General features: G+C 43.3%; 1 protein-coding gene across 1 annotated transcript in view; it reads left to right on the top strand.

Annotated features, from left to right (window-relative positions):
* LOC122940820 (ovostatin-like) overlaps positions 1 to 25,618 on the top strand; it is a 105,338-nt gene that overhangs the window by 34,009 nt on the left and 45,711 nt on the right. Inside the window, 10 exon segments of the mRNA XM_044297605.1 lie at positions 636 to 750; positions 1,331 to 1,446; positions 4,279 to 4,437; positions 14,529 to 14,759; positions 15,409 to 15,466; positions 15,621 to 15,763; positions 18,762 to 18,911; positions 19,467 to 19,637; positions 24,138 to 24,231; positions 24,332 to 24,473. Of these exon segments, the coding sequence (XP_044153540.1) occupies positions 636 to 750; positions 1,331 to 1,446; positions 4,279 to 4,437; positions 14,529 to 14,759; positions 15,409 to 15,466; positions 15,621 to 15,763; positions 18,762 to 18,911; positions 19,467 to 19,637; positions 24,138 to 24,231; positions 24,332 to 24,473 (1,379 nt within the window).

The following is a 25,618-nucleotide window of genomic DNA, read 5'->3' as shown; positions in this document are numbered from 1 at the left end:
AAGACATCTTACCCTGATGATGTCTTCAATGGACCCAAGCTCTTTGTTCCAAAACCAATGGGGTCATTCATCAAACTGGTGTAAAGTAGAACTGGCTTAGTTGCCCATAGCAACCAATCAGATTCCACCTTTCAGTTTCCAAATGAGCTCTGAAAAATGAAAGGTGGGATCTGATTGGTTGCTATGGCCACCTAAGCAGGTTCTTCTTTACACCAGTTTAATAAATGGCCCCATAAGTCTTTTCTACTCTCCTAGCCCCAGCTAAAGGTTAGTATGCATGTACAGTTACCTCATTCTGCAGAAATGTGGCCAAGTATCGGACATCTCTAAATAACTTCATGAGAAGGGAAGGACAAAATAAAAAACTGGCTTTGCAATGACGTGTGACATTATAGGCAAAAAGCAGCATACTGTGCATCTCTGATTGACTTCCATTGTAAAAATATTCTGAGTGTAGGAGGCCTCATGCACCCAGAGTTTTTTTTAGAGCAGACACAAAATGTGAAAGAGTCTTCTCTGGCCATTTCATGACCATATTATCTGTGTACGGTATTAAAGTGTTATTGGGGCACAGATGTGGATTAGATCTCAGTACAGTATAATAATTCCTGTCTTTGTCTTAACCTCCCTTGCAGTTGGACTCCGAAGGTACATTCAATGGAGAACTTGACCTGGCACCTTTCCAGCTTGGTCTGTCAGGATACACTATGTCAATGAATATGGATATAATTGTGACTGAAAATGGTACAGGTAAATGAAAAATGGTTAGATGCCTGAATTTTGTACGGTTTTGTCTTTTGATAGGTAGGAATTGAAAGTGTTGACCTATTGTATATTTTTTTTATAAGCTTTAGGCTACATGCACATGACCGTGCCGTGTTTTCAGATCTGCAAAACATGGATGGCAACCGTGTGCATTTCGCAATTTGCAGAATAGAACGGGATGCCGATTATAGAAATCCTTTTTTTGTCCTCAAAATGGACAAGAATAGGACATGTTCTATTTTTTTTGTTGAGCCATAGGAGCAACAGGTGTGAACATTTTATGGTGTCCTGTCCTCATCTTTTGAGGTCCCATCAAAGTGAATGGGTCCGCATCCAAGCCACAAAAAATGCGGCTCGGATGCGGACCAAAACGGTCAGGTGCATGAGGCCTTCTCCTATAGCTTTGAGATACATTAGTATCTTGTGGTATATATTTACTAGTTATTTACTCATCATTCAAGCTTATGTATAAAAGCTAAGACTGCGACAGATGTACAAATGTATGCTTGTTTGTGGTAACAGTGACGTTTCTTATTAATGTTGTGTCTTTCTTACTCTTCAATAGGAATTCAAGCAAAGAAGACAAAGGTTATAGGCATTACCAATCAGTTGGCCCGGGTGTTTTTTAACCGTAAGAACATGGAACTGCAATTCAAAAGAGGAATTCCAATGTATGTAGAGGTGAGACGGTCCTTAAAGAAATCCTCTCTTATCAGGGATATAACATCTATCCTTCTGCTTCTCAACCTCCAGCTTGGTAATCTAGGGTCAAAGCATGGAAAATGGGGGCTATGATCTTAAAAAATGGAGGTGATGAAAGCGTCTATCAAAACTAGAGCTTTATTGTAAATGACACTACTGGAACTTTATAGGAGCATAACGAACACTTTAGAAGCATACAGTAAACTCACAGTAGCATAGTTGTATTACCATAGAAGCATACCAAGAACTGTATAAAAAGATATTGTAGAATGGATGGAAATATATAGGAACATAGAACTCTGTAGGAGCAGAGCTGGAACCCTGTAGGAGCACTGATCCATATTTAGTTGCATTTCTAATGAAAAGTCACAGTTCATACCCTACGTTTGGTGCTTCATCTACCACAGGCCACGTCACAACCCGCCTCTTCTCCAGACTGGGTGCTGTTGGAAGAGCTTAACCCATATTTGGATGAGCTCTTCAGTTGGCTGCTAATTAAGCCTCTATATCTGGGATAAACAGAGGGAAACTCAAATTTTCCAGACTTGTCTTTCTCTATCAGCTTTAGTGCAATGCACCGTTTTACTGGCACCAATATGCCACACTGGCAGCTCCATTGCCACAGCTCCTACAGACTTCCAACTATGTTCTCATAGGTATAATACTATCGATGTCTAAGTATTGGGGTCATTTATTAAAACAAGTGATTTATACGCCCATCTTAATACCCCTGCGCTGGCAGTGGATGCCCCAAAGTTATGTAGGCGCGCAGGTCTCTGCACAACTTTGGTGCTTGGTTCTGCCGACCGTATGACATGGTATAAACTATGCCAGCTCATTTGCTGGCATAGTTTAAGACTATTTGCCACGCCATAAACTGTACAAAATAATAAATGAGATGGGCTGGCCGGCCGGCCCTCTTCCTCGCCACGCCACGCCCTCTTTTTCCGCCACCTTGGAAAAATACAGCGAGCAGGTAAAAGTCGCAGATTTGGACGCTAATTTGGCATACTTCCCATAATAAATAACCCCCTATGTTCTTAAAGGGGTTGTCTCACTTCAGAAAGTTAATACTAAGCACTTACTAATGTATTGTTATTGTCCATATTGCTTCCTTTGCTGGCTGGATTAATTTCTCCATCACATTATGCACGACTCATATCCAGGGGTTACGACCACCCTGCAATCCATCAGCGGTGGCCTTGCTTGCACACTAACGGGAAAAGGCGCCTGCCTCTGGTGGTCGGGGCCGTGGGAGAGTGCATAGGCCAGAGATTTTTCCTTTAGTATGCAAGCACTATAGAGAGCAAGTGAACCTGTGTAGTTTCAGATCATACTGGGAACTCTATAAGAGCATAGCTAGAGCATAGATGAAAATGCATAGGAGCATAGCCTTTCATCTCACCAAAATTGGCAGCACTTCCACAACCATCAAATCTTATGTGAACCTTATTTATGAAACAAATGATCTGCCCAAATTGTACAAACATATAACGCTGTGAAAGTGGATTTTTTCAATAATATTACAAGCAGAAGGACCCGGCTTTGCACGGGTATATTTCATCTATTTAATTTAATGTTTTTGTGTGTCGTTAAAAGATATCGACAGTATCCCCATAGCAGTGACCTCTACAGCCCCTCACCCCTTTAACAGTGCACTCCACAGTCCCCCACCCCTTAACACTGACCCCCCCACAGTGCCCCACCACTTTAAAATGGGACCTCCACAGCAGCCCATCCCCTTAACTTTGACCTTCACAGCAGCCCATCCCCTTATCTTTGACCTTCACAGCAGCAAGCCCCTTTAACAGTAAGTTTCACAGCACCCCACTCCCATGACAGTGACCTCCTAAGGGGCCTACCCCATTAACAGTGACCTCCACAGTACCCCTGCTGCCTTAACAGTGACCTCCACAGCAGTTGCCCCTTTAGTAGTGGCCCCTGCCCCCTTAAGAGTGACCTCCACGGTGTTCCCCCCTTTAACAGTGACCTCCACAGTGGCCTGCCCCCTTAACAGTAACATCCACAGTGACCGCCTCTTCAACAGTGACCTCTACAGTGCCTGCCCCTCTAACAGCGACCTCCACAGCGCCCTGCCCCTTTAATGCTAGAGCGACACTACGACATGTGTCACGCGACATTTTGTCTCAACAATTTTTATAATTATAAGCTATGGTGTCGCACTGTGACATGCGACATACTGCGACTGCGACAAGACAGTTGCATAAAATCCATCCAAGATGGATTTTTCTGCGACTGTCGCGTTGCAGCATGTCACATGTCACAGCGCAACACCATAGACTATCATTCTAAAAATTGTTGCGCGACATTGGTGCGACATCAATGTCGCCAGGCACATGTATCAGTGTAGTTGTGCTCTAGGTGTCATGCAACTTATTGTTATTGTGTAGCCCGAGCCTAAAGCTGGCTGGGTTGTTATGGAAATCTGGAGTAAAACTTGGTGTATGTGAAGACTAAGGGCCTGCAAGCTTCTATTGGCTGATAAGGGACATGTGACCGTGTGTATGGCAGTTGGGAAATGAAGAGAAAGACTTGCAGGCTTGTATTGGCTAATGCAGGTCATTTTTAGGGGATTTCTCAGGAACGGTACGTCCTAGAGAGCTGTGACCCCACAAGATTTCTTTCCATGTAGCAAGGCATGTGTATACCAAGTTTCGTTGAAATCGATGATTGCGTTTTTGAGTGATCGCGGAACATACATACATATATACGTCCTTCTTTATATATATAGATTTGTCTTTTCTAGCAACTGTTTAACTGACTTTCAGTTTCTGTATGTATAATTTGCAGGTTGCTGTTGTAGATGCTCATGAAAAACCACTGAGTGATCAGATAGTTGAATTGCAACTAAATGGGGTAACTCTTAAGAATCTGACCACAAATGCCAATGGCACAGCCCAGGACTTCATTGATACATCTGATCAGGATAAATCACAGATCAGTATCCAGGTGAGTGAATGAGATACAGTGGTAGAAAATTGCAATGAAATGCACCTAGCAAAACCTGCTCTGCTTTTTGTTATGTCAGGGTCAGAAGTATTGTAATAAACTTACCTGTACGGGCTCCAGGGCGCGATCCTCAGCCTCGGCGCGGTCTTGTTGGGAGAGATGCACTATTGAGCCACACCCTTTGGTGATGCGACCGCATCCTTAGTAACAGGTTGCAATGCTCTGCTTCACCCTGCAGGGGGCATGTGCTCGGGGAGATTAGCAGTGGGCTGAAAACTCAGCTGCTCTATTACTGTGTGCTAGTGTTTCTGACTAATGGAGCACCGAGTCATGGTCCTATCAGGTTCTGATCCAGGGACTTAGTGGTATATTTAATTCCCTTCCTAGCCATACTCCAGTGCCAGTGATAGACTTTGGACTCTAGGTCCATTGCAGAGTATCTCTGTCTCAGCATCTTCTTCTGGTCATTCAATAGTCTGTCAGAGTCTCTTCTAAGCACTGATCCCTAACTGCAGAACACTAGGGGCTCTGACTGCTCTCCTTATACACGGTTTCTGGTCAAACTAAAACCTTCTAATGGGAGGAGTGGAGTGGAGAAACTCAGCACAAACAAATACAATGTTACACTTTCCGTCTCTCATAGACTTAGATTAGAGCTTCAATGATACTCAATGGCATTGATACAGCATTTTTTCCAGACAAAAACAAGTTAGCAGACTTTACAACAGAGCTAAAACCAGACATTCAAAAGGTCAGTCTGTCTGGTTTTGGTGGTAAACAAGTCTGGCTTTTTCCCTCCAAAACATGCTCTTCTTTAAACCAGCTTTTTATTTAAAGTCCCAAAAGTTTCTCAGTATTCATTAACTTTCCACATAGCCTCGCAAATACAGTGCAAATGAACAAGATATATATTACAACATACATATAAAATGCAGTTATACAGTATTAAACAGTGCACATTAACCCTTTCAAATGAAATAAAGTAAGAAGTTTATAACTTTTCAGGGACAAATTTCCAGACTACACAGTACCCCTGCTCCTGGGCACTACACCTCCCTATAACAATGTGCAATGCGTTATACTTCTTATGAGGCCTGGATGCAACTCTGCAACCACTCTAGCTATGTCAAAATCCCTCTAGCTATGTCATGTCCCTTGTGAAGGTTAAGGCTAGAGGTTGAATTATCCCTTAGATTTATTTTTTTCTTCTCTGATTTTGCCTAAGGAGCTTGTACATGTGTGTATAGGATATATAATACAGACATTACCAGATAAATAATATATTTAAACAGACTATGAGCAGCATCTTGTGTAGAAATGTGGCTCTGAAGAAAATGGCCAGATTTTCAGATTTTCTGTAACCTCTTCAACTTCTTAATGCACCCTTAAGTAAATGTGCATCAGAAGTGCACAATGGATGTATGAAGGGGCAAGGTGTGCAGTAGAGCTGATATCTGTCCACAGTGACCAGGATCAGCAAAAATCAAGCCCTCACAGCTCTGTAGATGGAAGGAGAAAAATGTTATGGTAGTCAGAATATGGCTATATAAAGAAGTTTTTCTTTGGTTTTTATTTTTTAACCCCTTAAACCACCATGACTGGTACATCATGGACTGCTCTGTATTAAGCCACCATGACGTACAGATTCGTCATGGCAGCAATCTCTCACTGTGTCTGCAGACATGGTGACAGCGCTGAGATCCTGGCTGTTACACACAACCAGGGATCTTAGCTAACCTGTCCGGTCCGGCCCCGGGCCGGTGACCGCTCTGATTGACCTGCCGGTAAAAGGTTCTTATCCCCACAGTTCATCACTGTGGGGATCAGAACCTGGTGAAATGTGTAAATGACGCAACCTAACCCCCGCCCTCCGCAATGTGTACTGCAGTGTACCGCAGTGTATTGTAGAGCCATCAGACCCACTAGATCTACAAGAACCAAGTGGGTCTGAGGCCAAAAAGTGTTAAAAAAAAGTGGGAAAAAGTAAATAAAAAATGTAATTTCTTTATTATAGCTGCACATTTATAATTGATTAAAAATTTAAATATACTAAATATTTTGGCATCGCCCCGTCCGTAATGACCTGATCTATAAAAGGATCATGCTACTTTTACCGCCAGGTGAACGCCATAAAAAATAAAACTATTATGGAATTGCAATTTTGACCACCTCACTTCTCAAATACTGGTATAAAAAGTGATTAAAAAAATCCATATGCACCTAAAATTAGTACCTATGAGTCACCTACATAAGACAATCGCCCCCAAAAAATAAAAAATATATGGCTTTCAGAAAATGGAGACACAAACCGAAATAAATATAAAAATACACATATTTGGTATTGCCGTGTCCGTAACAACCTGCTCTATAAAAATACCACATGATCTAACCTGTCAAGTGAACACTGTAAAAAAAAATAATAATAGTAAAAACTGTGCCAGAACAGCCACTTTTTTGTTGAATTGCCTCACAAAAAGTGTAATATTGAGCGTTCAAAAATCATAAGTAATCCAAAATACTACCAATAAATCTGTGACCTTATCCCATGGTTTCCCAAAGGGGGCACTTTTTTGGAGTTTCTACTGTAGGGTGCATCAGGGAGGCTTCAAATGTGACATGGTGTCTAAGAACCAGTCCAGGAAAATCTGCGAAAAACCATCTGGCCTCCCTTTCATTATGCGCCCTGCCTTGTGCCCTTACAGAAGTTTACGACCACATATGGGGTGTTTCTGTAAACTGCAGAATCAGGGTAATAGGTACTGAGTTTTGTTTGGCCATTAACCCTTGATGTGTTACAGGAAATAATGGATTAAAATTGAAAATCTGCCCAAAAAGTTAAATTTAGAAACGTCATCTCCATTTTCCTTTAATTCTTGTGGAACATCTAAAGGGTTAAAAAAGTTTGTAAAATCGGTTTTGAATAACTTGAGGGGTGTAGTTTCTATAATGGGGTCATTAATAATGGGGTCATTATGGATGGTTTCTACTATGTAAGCCCCACAAAGTGACCTCATAACTGAACTAGTCCTTAAAATGTTTTTAGAAAACTTCCAAAACCCACTTTTTAAGAATTGCTTCTACAATTCTCAGCCTTTTAATGTCCTAAAAATCAATTTATAAATAAAAGTGATTTATATTGACTCAAATTTACCACTATCATGAACTGCAACGTGTCACAAGAAAACCTCAGAATGGCTTCGATAAGTAAAAGTGTTCCAAAGTTACATAAATTGAAACATGTCAGATTTCCAAAATTTGGCCTGATCCTGTCACGGCTGTTTAAGGGTAACAAGAGTATACACAGTAAAAAGAGCTACTGACCGGACCCCAAACTAGGGAAGAGAAAGGGTGACCCCTGTCAGACCCTCAACACTCTCCCTATGCTGCTAAAGCACATGCCCGGATCCAAATGGTGGAACGAGGCATGCCCGCGTACCTTAGACTGATGAGCCCTGTAACCCCTACAATAGTGGAAGGGGCACGGCCACCGATGCCCTGCACAGAATATGGAGGGAACCGGGGCCACCTCAGATCCAGTCAGGAAATCACCAGGTACATAACAAAGTCTGCACACTTAGCTGATGGAGCTGCAGCCGCAGAGAAGACGGATCCAAGGACCGCTGGCAATATCCGGAGTGCTTGCAGCAGCAGAACACAGGTCCAGAGAACTAGTAGCTAAAGAAGTGAAGATACTCAAGGCAGAGCTACAACTGAAAAGAGAAATATAATCCACGCCCTGCAATAGGAGGAGGGGTGATTTAAAGGCAGAGAAATCAAACGCAGGAGAGACAGCTGGGAGTAAGACCTCATCACAGGGGCGGAGAAACAGAACAGTGAGAAAACCTCCAACCCTAAGTGACATCATCACAGGGGTGGAGACACAGAGCTGTGAGAACGTCTCAAAGCTCTGGTAGTGACAGTACCCCCCCTTCTACGGGTGGACTCCGGACACCCAGGACCCACCTTCCCAGGATGAGCCCTATGAAATGCCCTGATAAGGCGAGTGGCTTTAATGTCCGACATCGGAACCCACATCCTCTCCTCAGGACCATAACCCTTCCAATGAACGAGGTACTGAAGAGAACCGCGGACAATGCGAGAGTCCACAATTCTGGAAACCTCAAACTCCAGATTGCCATCAACCAAAATCGGAGGAGGAGGCAAAGAGGAGGGTACCGTGGGCTGGACATATGGTTTTAAGAGAGATCTGTGAAAAACATTATGTATCTTCCAAACCCGTGGAAGATCAAGGCGGAAGGCAACAGGATTGATGACTGACAAAATTTTATAAGGCCCAATAAACTTGGGACCCAATTTCCAGGAGGGAACCCTCAGTTTAATATTTCTTGTAGACAACCACACCAGATCACCCACATTCAGGTCCGGACCAGGCACACGTCTCTTATCAGCCACACGCTTATACTTCTCACTCATCTTTCTGAGATTACTCTGAATCTTTTGCCAAATGGTAGACAAAGACGAGGAAAATCTCTCCTCCTCAGGTAAACCAGAAAGAGCCCCTCCCGAGAATGTCCCAAACTGCGGATGGAACCCATATGCACCAAAAAATGGTGACTTATCAGAAGATTCCTGACGACGGTTGTTCAAAGCAAACTCAGCAAGAGGGAGAAATGAACACCAATCCTCCTGGTTCTCTGCCACAAAACAGCGCAAATATGTCTCCAGATTCTGATTGAGGCGCTCAGTCTGACCATTCGACTGCGGGTGAAAAGCAGAAGAGAAGGACAGCCGAACCCCCAGGCGAGAACAGAAAGCCTTCCAGAACCTGGACACAAACTGCGTGCCTCTATCGGAAACAATCTCAGAGGGAATGCCGTGCAATTTAACAATATGATCGACAAAAGCTTGCGCCAACGTTTTAGCATTGGGTAAACCAGGGAAAGGAACGAAATGAGCCATCTTGCTAAAACGGTCCACGACCACCAGGATCACCGACTTCCCCGAGGAACGAGGAAGATCCGTGATAAAGTCCATGGACAGGTGTGTCCAAGGACGGGAAGGTATGGGTAACGGGAGAAGGGAACCTGAAGGTCGTGAACGAGGGACCTTAGCGCGAGCGCACGTCTCACAAGCCGCCACAAAACCCTCCACAGACTTACGAAGAGCCGGCCACCAAAATCTCCGAGCAATGAGATCTACCGTGGCTCTACTCCCGGGGTGACCAGCAAGAACTGTATCATGATGTTCCTTAAAGAGTTTGTGACGTAGCTCAGGAGGCACGAACAACTTCCTGGAGGGACAACGGGCAGGTGCCTCAGACTGGGCAGCCTGGACCTCGGCCTCCAAATCGGAATAAAGAGCAGAAACAACTACCCCCTCCGCCAAAATGGGACCCGGGTCCTCGGAGTTTCCTCCTCCCGGAAAACAGCGAGAGAGAGCATCAGCCTTCACATTCTTGATCCCAGGGCGGAAAGTAACAACAAAATTAAATCTGGAGAAGAACAGAGACCATCTGGCCTGTCTCGGATTCATACGCCTGGCCGACTCCAGGTACGCCAGATTCTTATGGTCGGTAAAAACGGTGATAGGGTGCCTGGCCCCCTCCAACCAATGGCGCCATTCCTCGAAAGCCAACTTGATGGCCAACAACTCCCTATCTCCCACATCATAGTTTCTCTCTGCCGGGGAGAGTTTTCTAGAGAAAAAGGCACAAGGTCGCCATTTGGCAGGAGAGGGGCCCTGGGACAAAACTGCACCCACACCCACCTCGGAAGCATCCACCTCAACAATAAAAGGTAAGGAAACATCGGGATGCACCAAGATGGGAGCAGACGCAAAACTCTCTTTAATCTTAGAAAAGGCTGCAAGCGCCTCCTCCGACCAAGAGGAAAAATCCATCCCCTTTTTTGTCATGTCAGTAAGGGGTTTGACAATAGAGGAATAATTCAAAATTAACTTTCTGTAGTAGTTAGCAAAACCCAGAAAGCGCATCAATGCCTTCTGATTTTCAGGAAGCTCCCACTCCAGCACAGCACGGACCTTCTCCGGATCCATGCGAAAACCAGAAGCAGAGAGGAGAAAACCCAGAAATTGAATCTCTGATACCATAAAAAGACATTTCTCCAGCTTGGCATACAGTTTATTTTCCCGCAGTATCTGCAGGACCTGAAAAAGATGATCCTGATGAGTCTGAACATCAGGGGAAAAAATCAAAATATCATCAAGATACACCAATACAAATTTCCCCATTAAATGATAGAAAATACTATTAACAAAATGCTGAAAGACGGCCGGAGCATTCATCAGGCCGAAAGGCATAACGAGATTCTCGAAATGCCCGTTAGGGGTATTAAAGGCCGTTTTCCATTCATCCCCCTCTCTGACCCTGACCAGGTTGTACGCGCCTCTCAGATCCAATTTGGAAAACACCTTGGCCCCAACAATTTGGTTGAAGAGGTCCGGGATCAGAGGAAGGGGATAGGGATCGCGAATCGTGATACGGTTCAGCTCCCTAAAATCTAAGCAAGGTCTCAGAGAGCCATCTTTTTTTTTAACAAAAAAAAAAACCCGCGGCAACAGGCGACTTTGAGGGACGAATATGCCCCTTCTCGAGACTCTCGGAGATATAGGTTCGCATTGCGAGTCTTTCCGGTTGTGAGAGATTGTAGAGGCGTGCCTTTGGCAGCTTGGCGCCGGGAATGAGGTTAATGGGACAGTCAAACTCCCGGTGAGGAGGTAGCTCCTGAACACCGCTCTCGGAAAACACATCCGAGAAATCAGAGAGAAATGATGGCAGAGTTTTAGTAGACACCTCTGCAAGAGTGGCTGTGAGACAATTCTCTCTACAAAAGTCACTCCACTCATTTATTTGCCTTCCTTGCCAATCAATAGTGGGGTTATGTCTAGTGAGCCAGGGTAGCCCCAAAACTAGAGGAGAAGGCAATCCGTTAAGGACAAAACAAGATATCTCCTCCACATGAGTGTCACCTACAGCTAGCCGGATATTGTGAACAATGCCTTTCAGAGATCTCTGCGAGAGTGGGGCAGAGTCAATAGCAAAAACAGGTATATCCTTTTCTAATGTACAAACCTGAAAACCATGCAAGGCTACAAATTGAGTGTCAATAAGATTGACGGCCGCTCCACTATCGACAAAAATCTCACAAGGAATGACCTTGCTCTCTAGCGCCACCCTGGCAGACAGGAGAAAACGGGAACTGCAGGTCAGAGGAAAAGCATCAATTCCCACATCAACTTTGCCCAAAGTAGCAGATGAAGCAGAACTTGATGATCCACCTCTTGAGGTTTTTCTCTTATTATCGCTCTTAGTACAGTTCAGGAATCTCCTAGACGGACAAACATTTGCCAAATGACCTATGCCCCCACAACAAAAACACACCATATTCTGAGGACTAAATCCTCTTTTATCAGGGGCAAGTCGGCCTAGCTGCATGGGCTCCTCCTCAGAGGGGAGCGAGACAGGATGAGACCAGTGCATACTGAATGAGTCCGCACCATTGCCCCTAGACTGACAATGGCTGGACGGAGAGGTCTTGTTTCTTTCCCTTAGACGCCTGTCAAGGCGTACCGCCAATGACATGGCAGACTCTAAGGATGTTGGTCTCTCATGGAAAGCAAAGGCATCTTTCAAATCCTCTGAGAGACCATGACAGAACTGACTTCGGAGTGCAGCATCATTCCAGCCTGAATCAGCTGCCCATCTCCGAAATTCAGAACAATAAAGCTCTGCAGACAGTTTGTTCTGGCATAGAACACGTAAGTTCGATTCTGCCAGAGCAACACGATCCGGGTCATCATATATCTGCCCCAGGGCCACAAAAAACCTTTCCACGGATCGCAGGGAAGGATCCCCTGATGGCAGCGAAAAAGCCCAAGTCTGAGCATTACCTCTGAGCAGGGAGATGACAATCCTCACCCTCTGTTCCTCATTACCAGAGGAGTGGGGACACAAACAAAAATGGAGTTTACATGCCTCTCTGAAGCGAACAAAATTCTCACTGCCCCCGGAGAACGTTTCCGGAAGTGAGACCTTTGGCTCGCAACAGACTCCATGAGCCGGAGCAGAGCCCAATGCTTGTAGCTGAGTCAGAGATTGACGGAGATCCGCTACTTCCAAAGAAAGACCCTGCATGCGGTCAACCAGGTCAGAAAGCGGATCCATGTCAACAAGGACGGTTTTGGTGGATTATAATGTCACGGCTGTTTAAGGGTAACAAGAGTATACACAGTAAAAAGAGCTACTGACCGGACCCCAAACTAGGGAAGAGAAAGGGTGACCCCTGTCAGACCCTCAACACTCTCCCTATGCTGCTAAAGCACATGCCCGGATCCAAATGGTGGAACGAGGCATGCCCGCGTACCTTAGACTGATGAGCCCTGTAACCCCTACAATAGTGGAAGGGGCACGGCCACCGATGCCCTGCACAGAATATGGAGGGAACCGGGGCCACCTCAGATCCAGTCAGGAAATCACCAGGTACATAACAAAGTCTGCACACTTAGCTGATGGAGCTGCAGCCGCAGAGAAGACGGATCCAAGGACCGCTGACAATTACCTGGAGTGCTTGCAGCAGAAGAACACAGGTCCAGAGAACTAGTAGCTAAAGAAGTGAAGATACTCAAGGCAGAGCTACAACTGAAAAGAGAAATATAATCCACGCCCTGCAATAGGAGGAGGGGTGATTTAAAGGCAGAGAAATCAAACGCAGGAGAGACAGCTGGGAGTAAGACCTCATCACAGGGGCGGAGAAACAGAACAGTGAGAAAACCTCCAACCCTAAGTGACATCATCACAGGGGTGGAGACACAGAGCTGTGAGAACGTCTCAAAGCTCTGGTAGTGACAGATCCTTAAGGTGAAAAATGGCTGTGTACTGCAGAAGATAAAGTAGTAAAACATAATAAATACTGTACGAATTAGGTATTGTTGAAATCCTGATTACCCAAATAAGAATAAGGTCTTTATGTATGGAGTATGTCTGGAAGATGATGAAGATCAGTGGACCCACATTAGTGTGACACTCTTGGTCTGTCTTAAGCCATCAATATCAAAGTCCCACAAACATTTTTAAATCTGAAAATGATCTAGAGCCCTATAAACATGAACATGCCGTAAGATAAAAGCATCATTTTTTTAAGTATTAGCACCCAAATGCTTGTTTCCTTTGGATTTTTAGTTGTATTTTAGTACCTGCCTGCCAAGAAAAGCAACCTCTGCTGCATGTTTCTGAAGTGGCAGCAGAGGTTTCTAAAACTAGAAGCTACATAGTGCTGACACTGCTGCTTCTACTCATTGTGTATATTGCTGGAATACAGCAGCTTATGTTTCTCCAAGAAGTCATGTACCCTGGTTTGTTTAAATCTATTTTTTTATTTTTATTAATTAACTAATAAAACTAAGAATATGTACTTTTAGGTAGATTTGAAAAAAATTATTAAAATACAAAGAGTACTAAGTAATGTCAATTCACCCAAATGGGTCTATTTTTATAAAACATACATTTTTGTCTATACATACTTATTAACTGAGTTTTAAGTCTGAAGAGCCCTGATCTAGATCAATGATATAAGGTGCACCCGTATGGCGTGTGAAGCTAAGTTACAATCAATGTCATCAGGCACACATTGAAATAGCTTTGTAAACAGCAGATATGTGGTCATACTTCTAGACAGGTCTAGTGCAGTGTAAAATTGGGCTTTTTCGTCCACTTCTAGATAAGTGTAATTATGTGACTTAGAATTCATTTTACTCATCTCATGTAAACAAGTCCAGCCTTAGGGGTATGAGGACTGTGCATCACTTTTAACTACAGAAGGGTGTACCGTTGACCTTGATGGACTAGATATCTGGAGCACAGAATTCAGCTACATCTCCTAGTTTAATGGCACTGCATGATTGTACAGTACTATATGGGGACTATGTGGCACACTGTAAGGAGAGAATTAATAGAAGGTTCTAGAAGGCCATCAATTAACATTTGACCAGCCTTTTATGATAACATGTAAGATTAAACCTTATAATATAGATGGAGAATCCTTATAGTTCTGGCAAATCTCGGTGTACATTTTGTAGTTTTCCCATGACCTAAATTGTGTCTCTATTCTTCCCAGGTCAGTTACAAGAACTCTGAAGAATGTTACGACCCCAACTTTATTACTCCCACTTATTCCAATGACTTCTACACAGCCGAACGGTACTATTCTCCATCTGCAAGCTTTGTGCTTATCGAAGGACCCAAAGAGGAGCTTCAATGTCGGCAAACATATACTCTTACTGCCAAGTACATATTTGGCCAAGTAGGCCTTCAAGAAGGGGAAACCACCGCAGATTTCAAATACATAGTGAGTACTGGTTTCTAAGAGGCTGGATATTAGAGATCATGGAGATGACAATAACTGTAATCACTAAGGACATTGCAAGAAACTAAACTGTGGAAAATTCCTTTACCGATATGGAAAGATATACATATGTGGATGTTGGACTTGATCTTAATTAGAGATGAGCGAATTTCATATTTTGAAATACGGTCACGCTTCGTTAAATGGTAAAAGCAGAATTGCGTTATGGATTCCATTACCACGGACGATAACGCAATTCTATGACGGAATGCATAACGGAATGCCTTTGGAGGCATTCCGTTATTCATTCCTTCATAATAGAAGTCTATGGCCAGCATAACGGATCCGTCCCGTTTCCGTTATGCAGGGGAGTCCCTTCCTGATCCTGAATAATGGAAACGGGATGGATCCGTTATGCAGGTCATAGACTTCTATCATGACGAAATGAATAACGGAATGCCTCTAAAGGCATTCCGTTATGCATTCCATCATAGAATTGCGTTATGGTCCATGGTAACGGAATCCATAATGCAATTCTGCTTTTACCACCAAATGAAGCGTGCACAAATTTCAGAACATGAAATTCGCTCATGTCTAATCTTAATGTTCAGTGTACCTTCAAGACTTATTCTTGGTTATTTTGTTACTGTAGATAATGTCAAGGGGAAAGATTATGAGGTCCGGAACAGTCTCAGCAGATCTGACCAACTGTGAGTATTGCTATTGGTTTCAAAGAGGGCATCTTTCTACTATTTACGTACCTATCTATCTATCTATCTATCTATCTATCTATCTGTCTTTCTATTTATCTATCTATCTACCTACTGTATCTATTGACTAGTTCTTTCTACTGCTACATTCCAGCTCTGAAAGGAGAATTTACAATCCCCATAGAGGTAACTGAAGAACTTGTTCCGGTTATTGACATTGTTGCCTACTGCACATTGGAGAAAGAGGTTGTGACACACACCCTTCGCCTCAATACTGAAAAATGCTTCGGGAACAAGGTAAAGAAAAATTCTATGTGATTGACCAAATTTGATAGTATAATATTTGATGGACCTATTTGAAGACTCATTGGACACTTTCACAGAAGACAACCTGGGTTTAGCAATAATTATTGAAGAATTAACTGTCTCTTTTTAAATTCTTTATATTTATTTAATCATACAATTTTCTAATATACATTTGTTTAAAATTCTGCATGTCTATAAGTTATAGCAGACATATAAGTAGATATTCAGTAGAATTGAATAGTCTATTTATTAGAGAAGTGCAAAGTACTGATAAATTCGATTTGGCTGCTTCACTTAATTTTACAAAAAAAATTAGCTTAGTGACAAATTACTTTGTCGAGAAGCACATTTCTTTGTAAGTAGTGGGTGCCCCTTGTACCCCTCAGATGCCACATTCATAGCTGATCACGGCATCTCACATTGATTTTGCAGTGTAAATTTTTTTTTACTAATTTATAAAATCATACTTGCCTCATCCATTTGATCGTGAAGAGTCGGTATGTTGATTGAAGATCTAGCGCAAAATCTCGCTCAGCCCGTGATGACATCATCACGTTGGCTGGAGTGGAGACGTCATATGTCATTGCGCACAGGATTTTGCGTGAGATCTTCAATCACGATGGCAGCGGCTGGCTCTTCGCGCTCAAATAGATGAGGTAAGTATGATTTTATTTTTTATTTTTTTACTGCCATTCAGGGAAAATTGATTTGTTACCACTAGGAAATTTGGCCTTGTGACAAATCGAATTTCCCCTAAAATTTGGATCGAAGTCCACTTTGTGGACTTCTAGTTGCTCAATACTACTATTTATCAGTCCTATGTAATGCATCCATGGCATCAATCATGTGACACTCTTCACATCATAAAATAGGCTACTTTCACACTCGCGTTTGGTGCGGATCTGTCATGGATCTGCACAGACAAATCAGTTCAGATAATACAACCATCTGCATCCATTCAGAACGGGTCCGTTTGTATTATCTTTAACATTGCCAAGACAGATCCATCTTGAACACCATTGAGAGTCAATGGAGGACGGATCCGTTTTCTATTGTGCCAGATTGTGTCATAGAAAACGGATCCGTCCCCATTGACCTACATTTGTGTCAGAATAGATCCGTTTGGCTCAGTTTCTTCAGACGGACACCAAAACGCTGCAAAGCGGAATGGAGACGGAACGGAGGTAAACTGAGGCAAACTGATGCATTCTGAGAGGATCACTTTCCATTCAGAATGCATTAGGGCAAAACTGATCCGTTTTGGACCGCTTTTTGAGAGCCCTGAACGTATCTCACAAACGTAAAGCCCAAACACCTGTGTGAAAGTAGCCATACCTGACATTCAGTAACCAGCATTGTAACATGACTTACATGTGCTGGGTCAGCACACAGGACAGCTCAATGTGATAACTAAATAGGACTAGTGGTGGAATAATGATTTTTGCTATGGTTATTACAGTAAATACATCACTGTGTGTATTGACAGGGCTACTTGTCTCTAAGTGATTAGTACAATGACTGCCTGTCTCTAGGTGATGTTGTCATACTGTTGGAGCTTAGTGTAAAAAAAAAAAGAAACATAACACACACAGATTTTCTTCTACACAGATGCTGAGAGACATGCTGATGCTGCAGGAAATAATACTATATATAATGTAAATGTTCTGCTCCTCCATACACTACTAGGGCAGTTTACTGAAAGCCAAAGGTCACATAACACATCTGAGGGGGACATGACCAACATGGATGGTTTTTACAGGACTAATAAAGGCTGTGCCATTTTTATTTTCGAGAGAGACTATAATGGCTATAATAAAGGTCTGTAAGAACAATTTGAACTAGAAGTATAATAGATTTTTTTCTCAACACCCTATTCTCTAAATAAATGAATATAATCATTAACACTGGAATACCTCTTTAATACTCTCAGAAAGGGTGAACCATATCTCTGGTTGGAAGCAGAACTCACTTTTTTTTTGTTTTACACAAAAATAAAACCAGCAGGAGAACTTTAGTTTGTAAAAATAAATCTTCTTTATCCTTCAGGAATCTATTGTTATTTTTGGCAAATGATCAAATGATAGTGTAAACAAGACCTTAAAGGGAGTCCTTACAACAAGTCATGGCATAGCGCTGCTTCACCTGAACCATATCAGCTTCACTATTTCCCAGTAGAGATGAGCAAAAAGATTCTACAGAATCAATTTGTCCAATCAGCGGGGTTTCTGTATTTGTCTAAGTCCTGCTGATTGGACAAATTGATTCTGTAGAATCTTTTTGCTCATCTCTACTTCCCAGACCAATTTCTGAATGACTGACTATTTTGGCATTTATTTAAACTATAAATAGATGCATTTGGATTCTGGCAATGTTTTCCATCTGTGACATGGGCAATTTGGGGTGTAACTAAAGGGCACTTTGCAGGGTTCCATAGATTTTATTTCCCAGATTTTTTTTTTCATCTACCACTGGCACAGTCCAGTCATAGATATGTACATAGTTTAGGTGTCCTGTGCACCGACATTGAAATTTAGCTTTTCCATCTGTGACCCAAGAAGAATTCATGGATAGACCAAACAATGATGTAAAATAATGTTTGTGTTATGCGTGATCCTGCTTCCCATGTTGCATATTAGCAGCAGAATAGAAGACTAAAGCTACCGTATGTGAAGCACCTCTAAATAAAACATAAGCAGACTTGGACTGCAATGTATCCGTGGCCTCAGCTATGTCACTGAAAGGGTAGTCCTAGAAACTAGCACATGTTATTTAATTTCAGTGATGAGTAATTTTTAGCCATTGTTACCAAGCCAAGACGTCATCATCTCTTCCAAAACAAGTACGTTTTTTCTTTGTGGTTCAGCAACAATGGCTTGGAAGGGATGGAGATATGGATGGCACTGTTAGCACAGCTTATATAGAGTTGATGGTCGCCTGAAGTAAAAGTGACAACTTTCATAATTCCAGTATTCAAATCTTTTTTGAACAGGCATCCTTGCATTTCTCAGAAGAAAGAGCAAAACCCGGTTCCACTATTAACTTGGACATTACATCATCACCAAACTCTCTTTGTGCCATGAGGGTCTATGATTCAAGTCTTCAGTTTCTCCGCCAAGAAAACCTTCTCACACCTGAAATGGTAAGACACTTTCTGAAAAATATAGCAAAACAAGCTCAGAAAAGTGTAAGAATTACCAATGGCAACTCATTCCATTACTGCTCTCCATTTTTAGATGTTTAAAAGCTAAAGTTTTACATTGCTAACTTCGACTTTACAAACCCAATAGTAATTTAATAGCAAAAAACCTTAAGTTTCACATAATGAGTGAGAGTTAAACTGCCCACGCAAATGCTAGTGGGCCCCACCCACTTTGACACAATAATGGACCCCCAAAAAAATCCAGCAAACCCACTTGGAGCCAAACACTTGCCAGTAGAGGCTGAATCGATACATGACCATGTATGGTGTCCTGCATGTTCAATTAAGACTACAACTAGAGTGGATTTGAACTTTTGGGTCACCCTCCGATTTATTTCCTTATTTTGGCTTTGACTGACGCTGTGACCAATTGACAGGACATACATTCATGTACAATGACCAGTCATCTATGTAGCCACTAATCCAGGCAACAAAACCAACGGTAGTAGTAGTCTTCTAGCTCACAGTATTACATCTCCTACTTTATCTTTTCAGGTGTATTCATCTCTACAATACAATAGTCTGGATGGATACTATTTTGAGGGGTACAATGTAGCTCCACAAGACCCTCCTTGTGTTGATGGTAGTAAACAACTCCTGATTGATGGTTTGTACTATTCACCTGTTGAGTCCCCGAATGAAAGAGACACCTTTGAGCAGTTAAGCGTAAGTATCTACAGTTTCTGGACTGACTGAATGATCACAGCCATTCCACAAGGAAAGCACAGTAAATGTAGAAGGACAGTTTGTCTAGGACCATGGTACATATAACATATGCCATTACTAGAGCATACATGTGATTGCATACAGACAAATCAACACTGCCAAATGGCAACATATTCCTGGCTGGTCACCAAATAACTTTTTGATCTCATTGATAAACTGTCTTGAAGAGTCTGCACTGAAAACTTAGCAACTGCAAGAATGGTGATCCAGCAGAGACTTTCCATAGAGATTCAGAGATAAGCAAGGTTTATGATTTCAGCAGGGGCTGGTTCAATGTTTTAACAGACTCTCCGATCCTGCTCTGCTAAATGTATTGTCAAATACAATTGTACCCCCAAAAAAATATATTCTGGTAATATTCTGGGTAGAGATGAGCGAATCAAAGTTGATGAAGTGTGATTCGCACCGAATCCGAATTTCCTCACGCTTCGTGGTAACGAATCACATTTTTTCCTAAAATGGCTGCTGCATGTATTAGGAAATGGACAAGGAACTCTGGGAACGAGGTATCGCCCACAATACCATGCATGCAGCCAATCAGCAGCCAGCCAGCCCTGTGATGTCACAGCCCTATAAATAGCCTCAGCCATCTTGGATTCAGCCATTTTCCAGTGTACGAAGTGCAGGCAGAGACGTCAGCAGGCGCTAGGGACAGTGCTAGAAAATACTTTAAAACTTTAAAAAAAAGTTCAGGGAAAGGATCGGGAGGAATCATTTCACAGTATTGAAGCAGAACAGGGTTCAGTAGGGGAGGTTACAGACTGGGTAATAGGAGCAATCCGATTACACCTTGCTGCACTGACTGCGGATCCAAATTACCATTAAATAGCTCTGTAATTCCATCAAACCGTTCTTATTAGGGTGCAAGTGCTGTTTGATACAGCCATTAATAGGGTTTATTACAAGAAAATATTTATACGTCTTATTTGCCCTAGTGCGGTGCAGTTATATGTTCTAAAGCATTTTTTGCTTTGTACTAGTGGGAAAAAAAGGGCTTATTAGCTGTTGTGTGGTGAAGTGAGAAAATGACAGCCCTTTTTGGCGTGTATTAGCTGCAAAAAAAGATATATTCGCCATTCAGTGGTGCAGTTATATGTTCTTAAGCCTTTTGTGGCGTATATAAGTGGAAAAAAGTAAGGGCCTATTTGCCGTTCAGCGGTGCAGTTATATGTTCTATAGCCTTCTTTGGCGTGTATTAGTGGGAAAAAAACAGCCATTGTGTGGTGAAGTGGGAAAATTACAGACTTTTTTGGGGTGTTTTAATTTCCTTTTTGGTAAATTTATTTGATCTAACAGTATGTCAGACAGAGAAGTGCCAGGGGAGTTGCAGAGGCCTAAATGTTTCTGGCGCAGGCACAGGTCGCAGCAGAGTAAGGGGTTTGGCAGCAGGGGTCACTACGTGAGGTCTGAGCTCCCAGTGTCATCTAGCGGTCATGTCTTGACCAGCAACCCAGCGGTTATTGAATGGTTGACTAGGTCACCCACTTCGTCTCAAGTGACATCCGACACCCCCAGCCAAGAGTCGGTGGGTTTGTCAGACACAACCCTTAGTTGGCATGGCCCGGGAGCAGGTCCTGTGCACTTACCTGTCCTCAACCTACCTCTGTCCTTTTCTGTTCCCTCAGCTAGACAAGTATTATATGCTGTGGGCTCAGCTCCACTATACAGCGAGGGCGAACTACTAGGGGACAGTCAGAAGCTACTGGCCAGCCAAGATGTAGAAGAGACTTCCGCCGCTCCCTCTGGTAGGCGGGGAAGTAGTGATGAGGAGAGTGGCATGGCAGCTGGTATTGCATGCAGTCAGGCTCCTGACCCAGAGACCGTTGAGGAGGACATCAGTGACGTGCATCGATGATGATGATGTAGCTGATCGCACTTGGGAGCCGGGTGAATTAGGTGCTTCATCATCATCGGTAGAAGAGGGTGGAAGCTTGCCCGTAAGGCAGCAGTGGAGCCAGCAAGTCGGTAGCATGCCCAGGAGTCAGCAGGGTGGCAGCAGTTGAAGGTCGGGAGCCAAACGTGCCCGGGGTAAACCACCCCCTTCTCAAGGGCCTACTTGCCCGTAAAGTAGTGGTGCAGGGGTACACGGAAGTAGCGGCGGTAGCAGTCAGTCAGTGTGGAGTGTTGTGGGTAAAATCACCTAATCGGCGGTGTGGCAGTTTTTTATTAAGCAGCAGGAGTAGGTGAACATGGCCATTTGTAGAATCTGTGGGCAGAAGTTGAAGCGTGGCCAGGATGCCAATGTTGGCAACACGGCACTGCGTCAACATATGCAGCATCACCATAAAGTGGCCTTGGAGAATTGTGGCTCCGATGTGGTAGTCCAGCCTGCCGCAGCAACCGCTGCATCACCCAGTGGCATGCACCCGATTTAAGGCAGTCAAGGCTACACCACCTCAGCTGAAGGGAGCTGTCTGTCCTTCCCATCATCTGCTGGTCCTACATGCTCCTGCTCTTCCTCCTACTTCTCGTCAGTCATTCCATAAGCAATTGATCATCAAAGCGTACAACAGTATGCGTGCACTCATCCAACGGTGCAGAAGCTGAATGTGCTCCTGGCCAAGTTGTTGGTGCTGCAGTCCCTCCCTTTCCTCCGTTTCCAAGTGGTGGACTGCACCTTTCAGAGAACTAATGGCTTGTGCCGAGCTGGAGAGTCTCAAGCCATCATTTATTTGTGAAAAAGGCAGTACCAGACCTGCACACGTGTGTAGAACGGAAGGTGGGTCAGTCCTTGAGCCTGTCGGTGTCTGCCAAAGTGCACGGCAGCGCCGACGTGTGGAGCTGTAACTATGGTCAGGGACAATACATGTCCTTTATGGCCCACTGGGTGAATATGGTTCCTGCACAGCCACACCAGCAACTTGGGCAGGTGACGCGGCTTCTGCCTCCACATTCTCACTCCTTTGGTCCTGTGACAATGTCCGCCTCTGCATCCTCATCCTCCACTGCAGGGACAATTCACAGTGCACCTCCAGCATACCACATGAGCAGGGCACGGTGGAGTCACATTGTTCTGCACCTGGTTTACCTGGGTCGAACGGAGTCACACAGGGGAGTAACTGCTCCATATCCTTCATCAAGAAATCAAATCCTGGCTTTCTCCGCGACAACTGAAAATCGACAACTGAAAATCGGAACCAGGAAGAACATGGTGTCAGTGCTGCGTCAAGGAGGGCTGAGCTATGCGCCCTGCAGTGCAAACGTGTTCAATCTGGTTGTCAAGCGGTTCCTGAAGTCTTTCACCCATCTGCACCTAGATCTCATGGCCACATGAGCCCTGTGGGGGCTATACTGGAGGAGGACATTGGAGCACAAGCAATGTGTAGCGAAATGGGTGTTTTTTATACACAGGTGACAGGAGAAGAGGAGCAGGAGCAGCCAGAGGAGCTACAGGGTGATAAGACGAGTTAGAGGACCCAGACACACCATGGCAGTATGCAGTGGAGATGGAGGCAGGAAGTCCCTCCGAGTCACTTGCACAAATGGCCTGATGCATGCTCACTTGCCTGGGTAGTGACAGCCGAATTTCTGATCTGTCAGAAAGAAGGGAAATGAGAAGCACATCGGATCCTGTCTGTGTAGCAGCTGTAAGGCCTATATGACATGGTCCCTATTTCGCATGAGAATTGGCTTATCATTTGGTAGCCAAAGCAGGAGTGGGTACAAAACACAGAAGACATGCAAATATTCCATTCACGTGTCATCTGTTTTAGATCCACTCCTGTTTTTTTTGGCTTTAGCAATACTGATGGATTACCGACCAAATGCTGACCAAGTAAAGGCATATGCTCCACAGACAGGATCCGTTTTTTGGGGGTTATTGTTCTGACGGATCAGAGGAAGGGCAAAATAATCTGTGACGTCAAAACACACTTACTGCTGACCCCCTCTCCACTCTGTCGGGGGGTCTCTACTTGTATAAGCGTTTAATAGAACAGGTTCTGTAGACATCTATGTGGAATCAGTGAATCGGTGTAAAAGGAGTGCGCTCTTTCACGCTATAGTAGGATCTTGGGGCTCTGCACAGCTCTTTATACCTGGCGCTAACATTGACCTGTAAGGCTGAGTTCAAACTGGAGTTATTTGCAGTGATTCTAAGAATGACGCCTGCCATCTGCATGTCATACGGACTCACAGTATTGTTTCACTACCACAGCAGACTCCCTATGCGTGTTACTGCAAGGCACAGTGTTCTACACCCCTATAAAGGCTCTCTGCAGCCAGGAAATAGACGTTTTTAACGCGATTCGCCACAAATAAATTCAGAACAAACCAAATTTTTCTGAAAATTCGACAAACCAGCCAAATCAAATTTTTGGGAAATTCGCTCATCTCTAATTCTGGGCATTACTGGTCAGATAAGATCGCCCCTTTAAAATGGTGCCATGCATGTGTCTACTGTCCTTATATCATCATGAAACGGGTTTCCCTCTCTTTCAGAGCGTCGGCTTGCATTTTATTACAAGTATAAGATTGAAAAAACCTACCTTGTGTGGTGGATCAATTTTTGTCAACAACAATTTCAGACGGCCCGGTAATGCGATTTCTACTAAAACATTTGTCTGTCAGATCATAGTTATTGATGACAAAACTTCTGAACTGCTGATTAACTTGTAAAATGTTCTTTTAAACAGGACTTGAACTCCATTCCTTATCATTTGCGTCAGATGTTTCGTCCTTCAACATCCCGAATAGCCCTAACGTCCCGGGTGGTGAGATCCGAAGTGTGCGGACACTCTTTCCTGAAGTGTTGCTCTTTAGTCAAGCGCAAACTGAGTAAGACTTTAAAGGGCTTCTGTCACCCCACTAAACCGTTTTTTTTTTTTTGGGTTTACTAATAATCCCTACACTGCGAGCTCCCTATACATAAGTTACATAATCATTTTGGTTCAGTAGAATTTTATAAAAAGCTATTTTTAAAATATGTAAATTACCTTGCTACCAGCAAGTAGGGCGGAGGCACACCCAACCTCAGCTCCTCACTTCTCACCCCCTTTCTGACAGCTTTCCCTGCTTGTCCCTATTCTACACTCACAATTCTTCTTCTAGCCTTTCCCGTCACTCTCCCTGGCAGTAGAATACAACCTTGGTTGATTTCTCACTGTCCCTGATTGTTTTTTTTACACTCCCTAACATGTTTTTTTCTGGCAAAAAATTTAATACCCTACCACTAGTGAAGTATGATTATATATATATATATATATATATATATATTTATTTTGCGATTGTAGTAAAGAAAAGAGTGGCACTGCACTTGACCAATAATGAATCCCTTATGTCGACTCACTCATCACCGGGGTACTTAGCAGGAATATATAAGCGACATCGCTGCTGCTGGTGGTGCTCTGTCCAACGTGTAACCAGGCAGTTACTGCTTCAATAATATTGCACATACAAGAAACAAATGGATGGCACTCACCGATGCTTGCTGAAAAAATTCCTTTCGTCCTGGTAGAGAGCGGACAACATACACAAGTGCTCCAGCTGAGTTAGGCTTTTGCACCTCAGTGCTTTGTCTGGAACATGACGAAGCACTGAGGTGCGAAAGCCTAACTCAGCTGGAGCACTTGTGTTTCAGCAAGCATTGGTGAGTGCCGTCCGTTTGTCTCTTGTATGTGCTATATATATTTTACTGCACAAAAGATGTTATTTTGTAATTACACATTTATTTTGTGCCATACATTTTTTACAATGACTAATACAAATATATATATATATATATATATATATATATATATATATATAACACAGATAATGCAGCAGCACAGTCAGAGTTGGCGAACTGGGTGCAAATCCCCACAGAGGTAGGCCCCTCCTCCACGATATACAAAGATGAAATAACGAGGCAGCACTTCCAGCTTTTGTTGTACGGGTGAAGACCCCAAACTTTAATCCAAGCGACGTTTCTCTACTTGATAAAG

The sequence above is a fragment of the Bufo gargarizans genome, chromosome 6 (assembly GCF_014858855.1).
Source record: "Bufo gargarizans isolate SCDJY-AF-19 chromosome 6, ASM1485885v1, whole genome shotgun sequence".
Lineage (NCBI taxonomy): Eukaryota > Metazoa > Chordata > Amphibia > Anura > Bufonidae > Bufo > Bufo gargarizans.
This window is presented reverse-complemented; position numbering and strand designations above follow the sequence as displayed.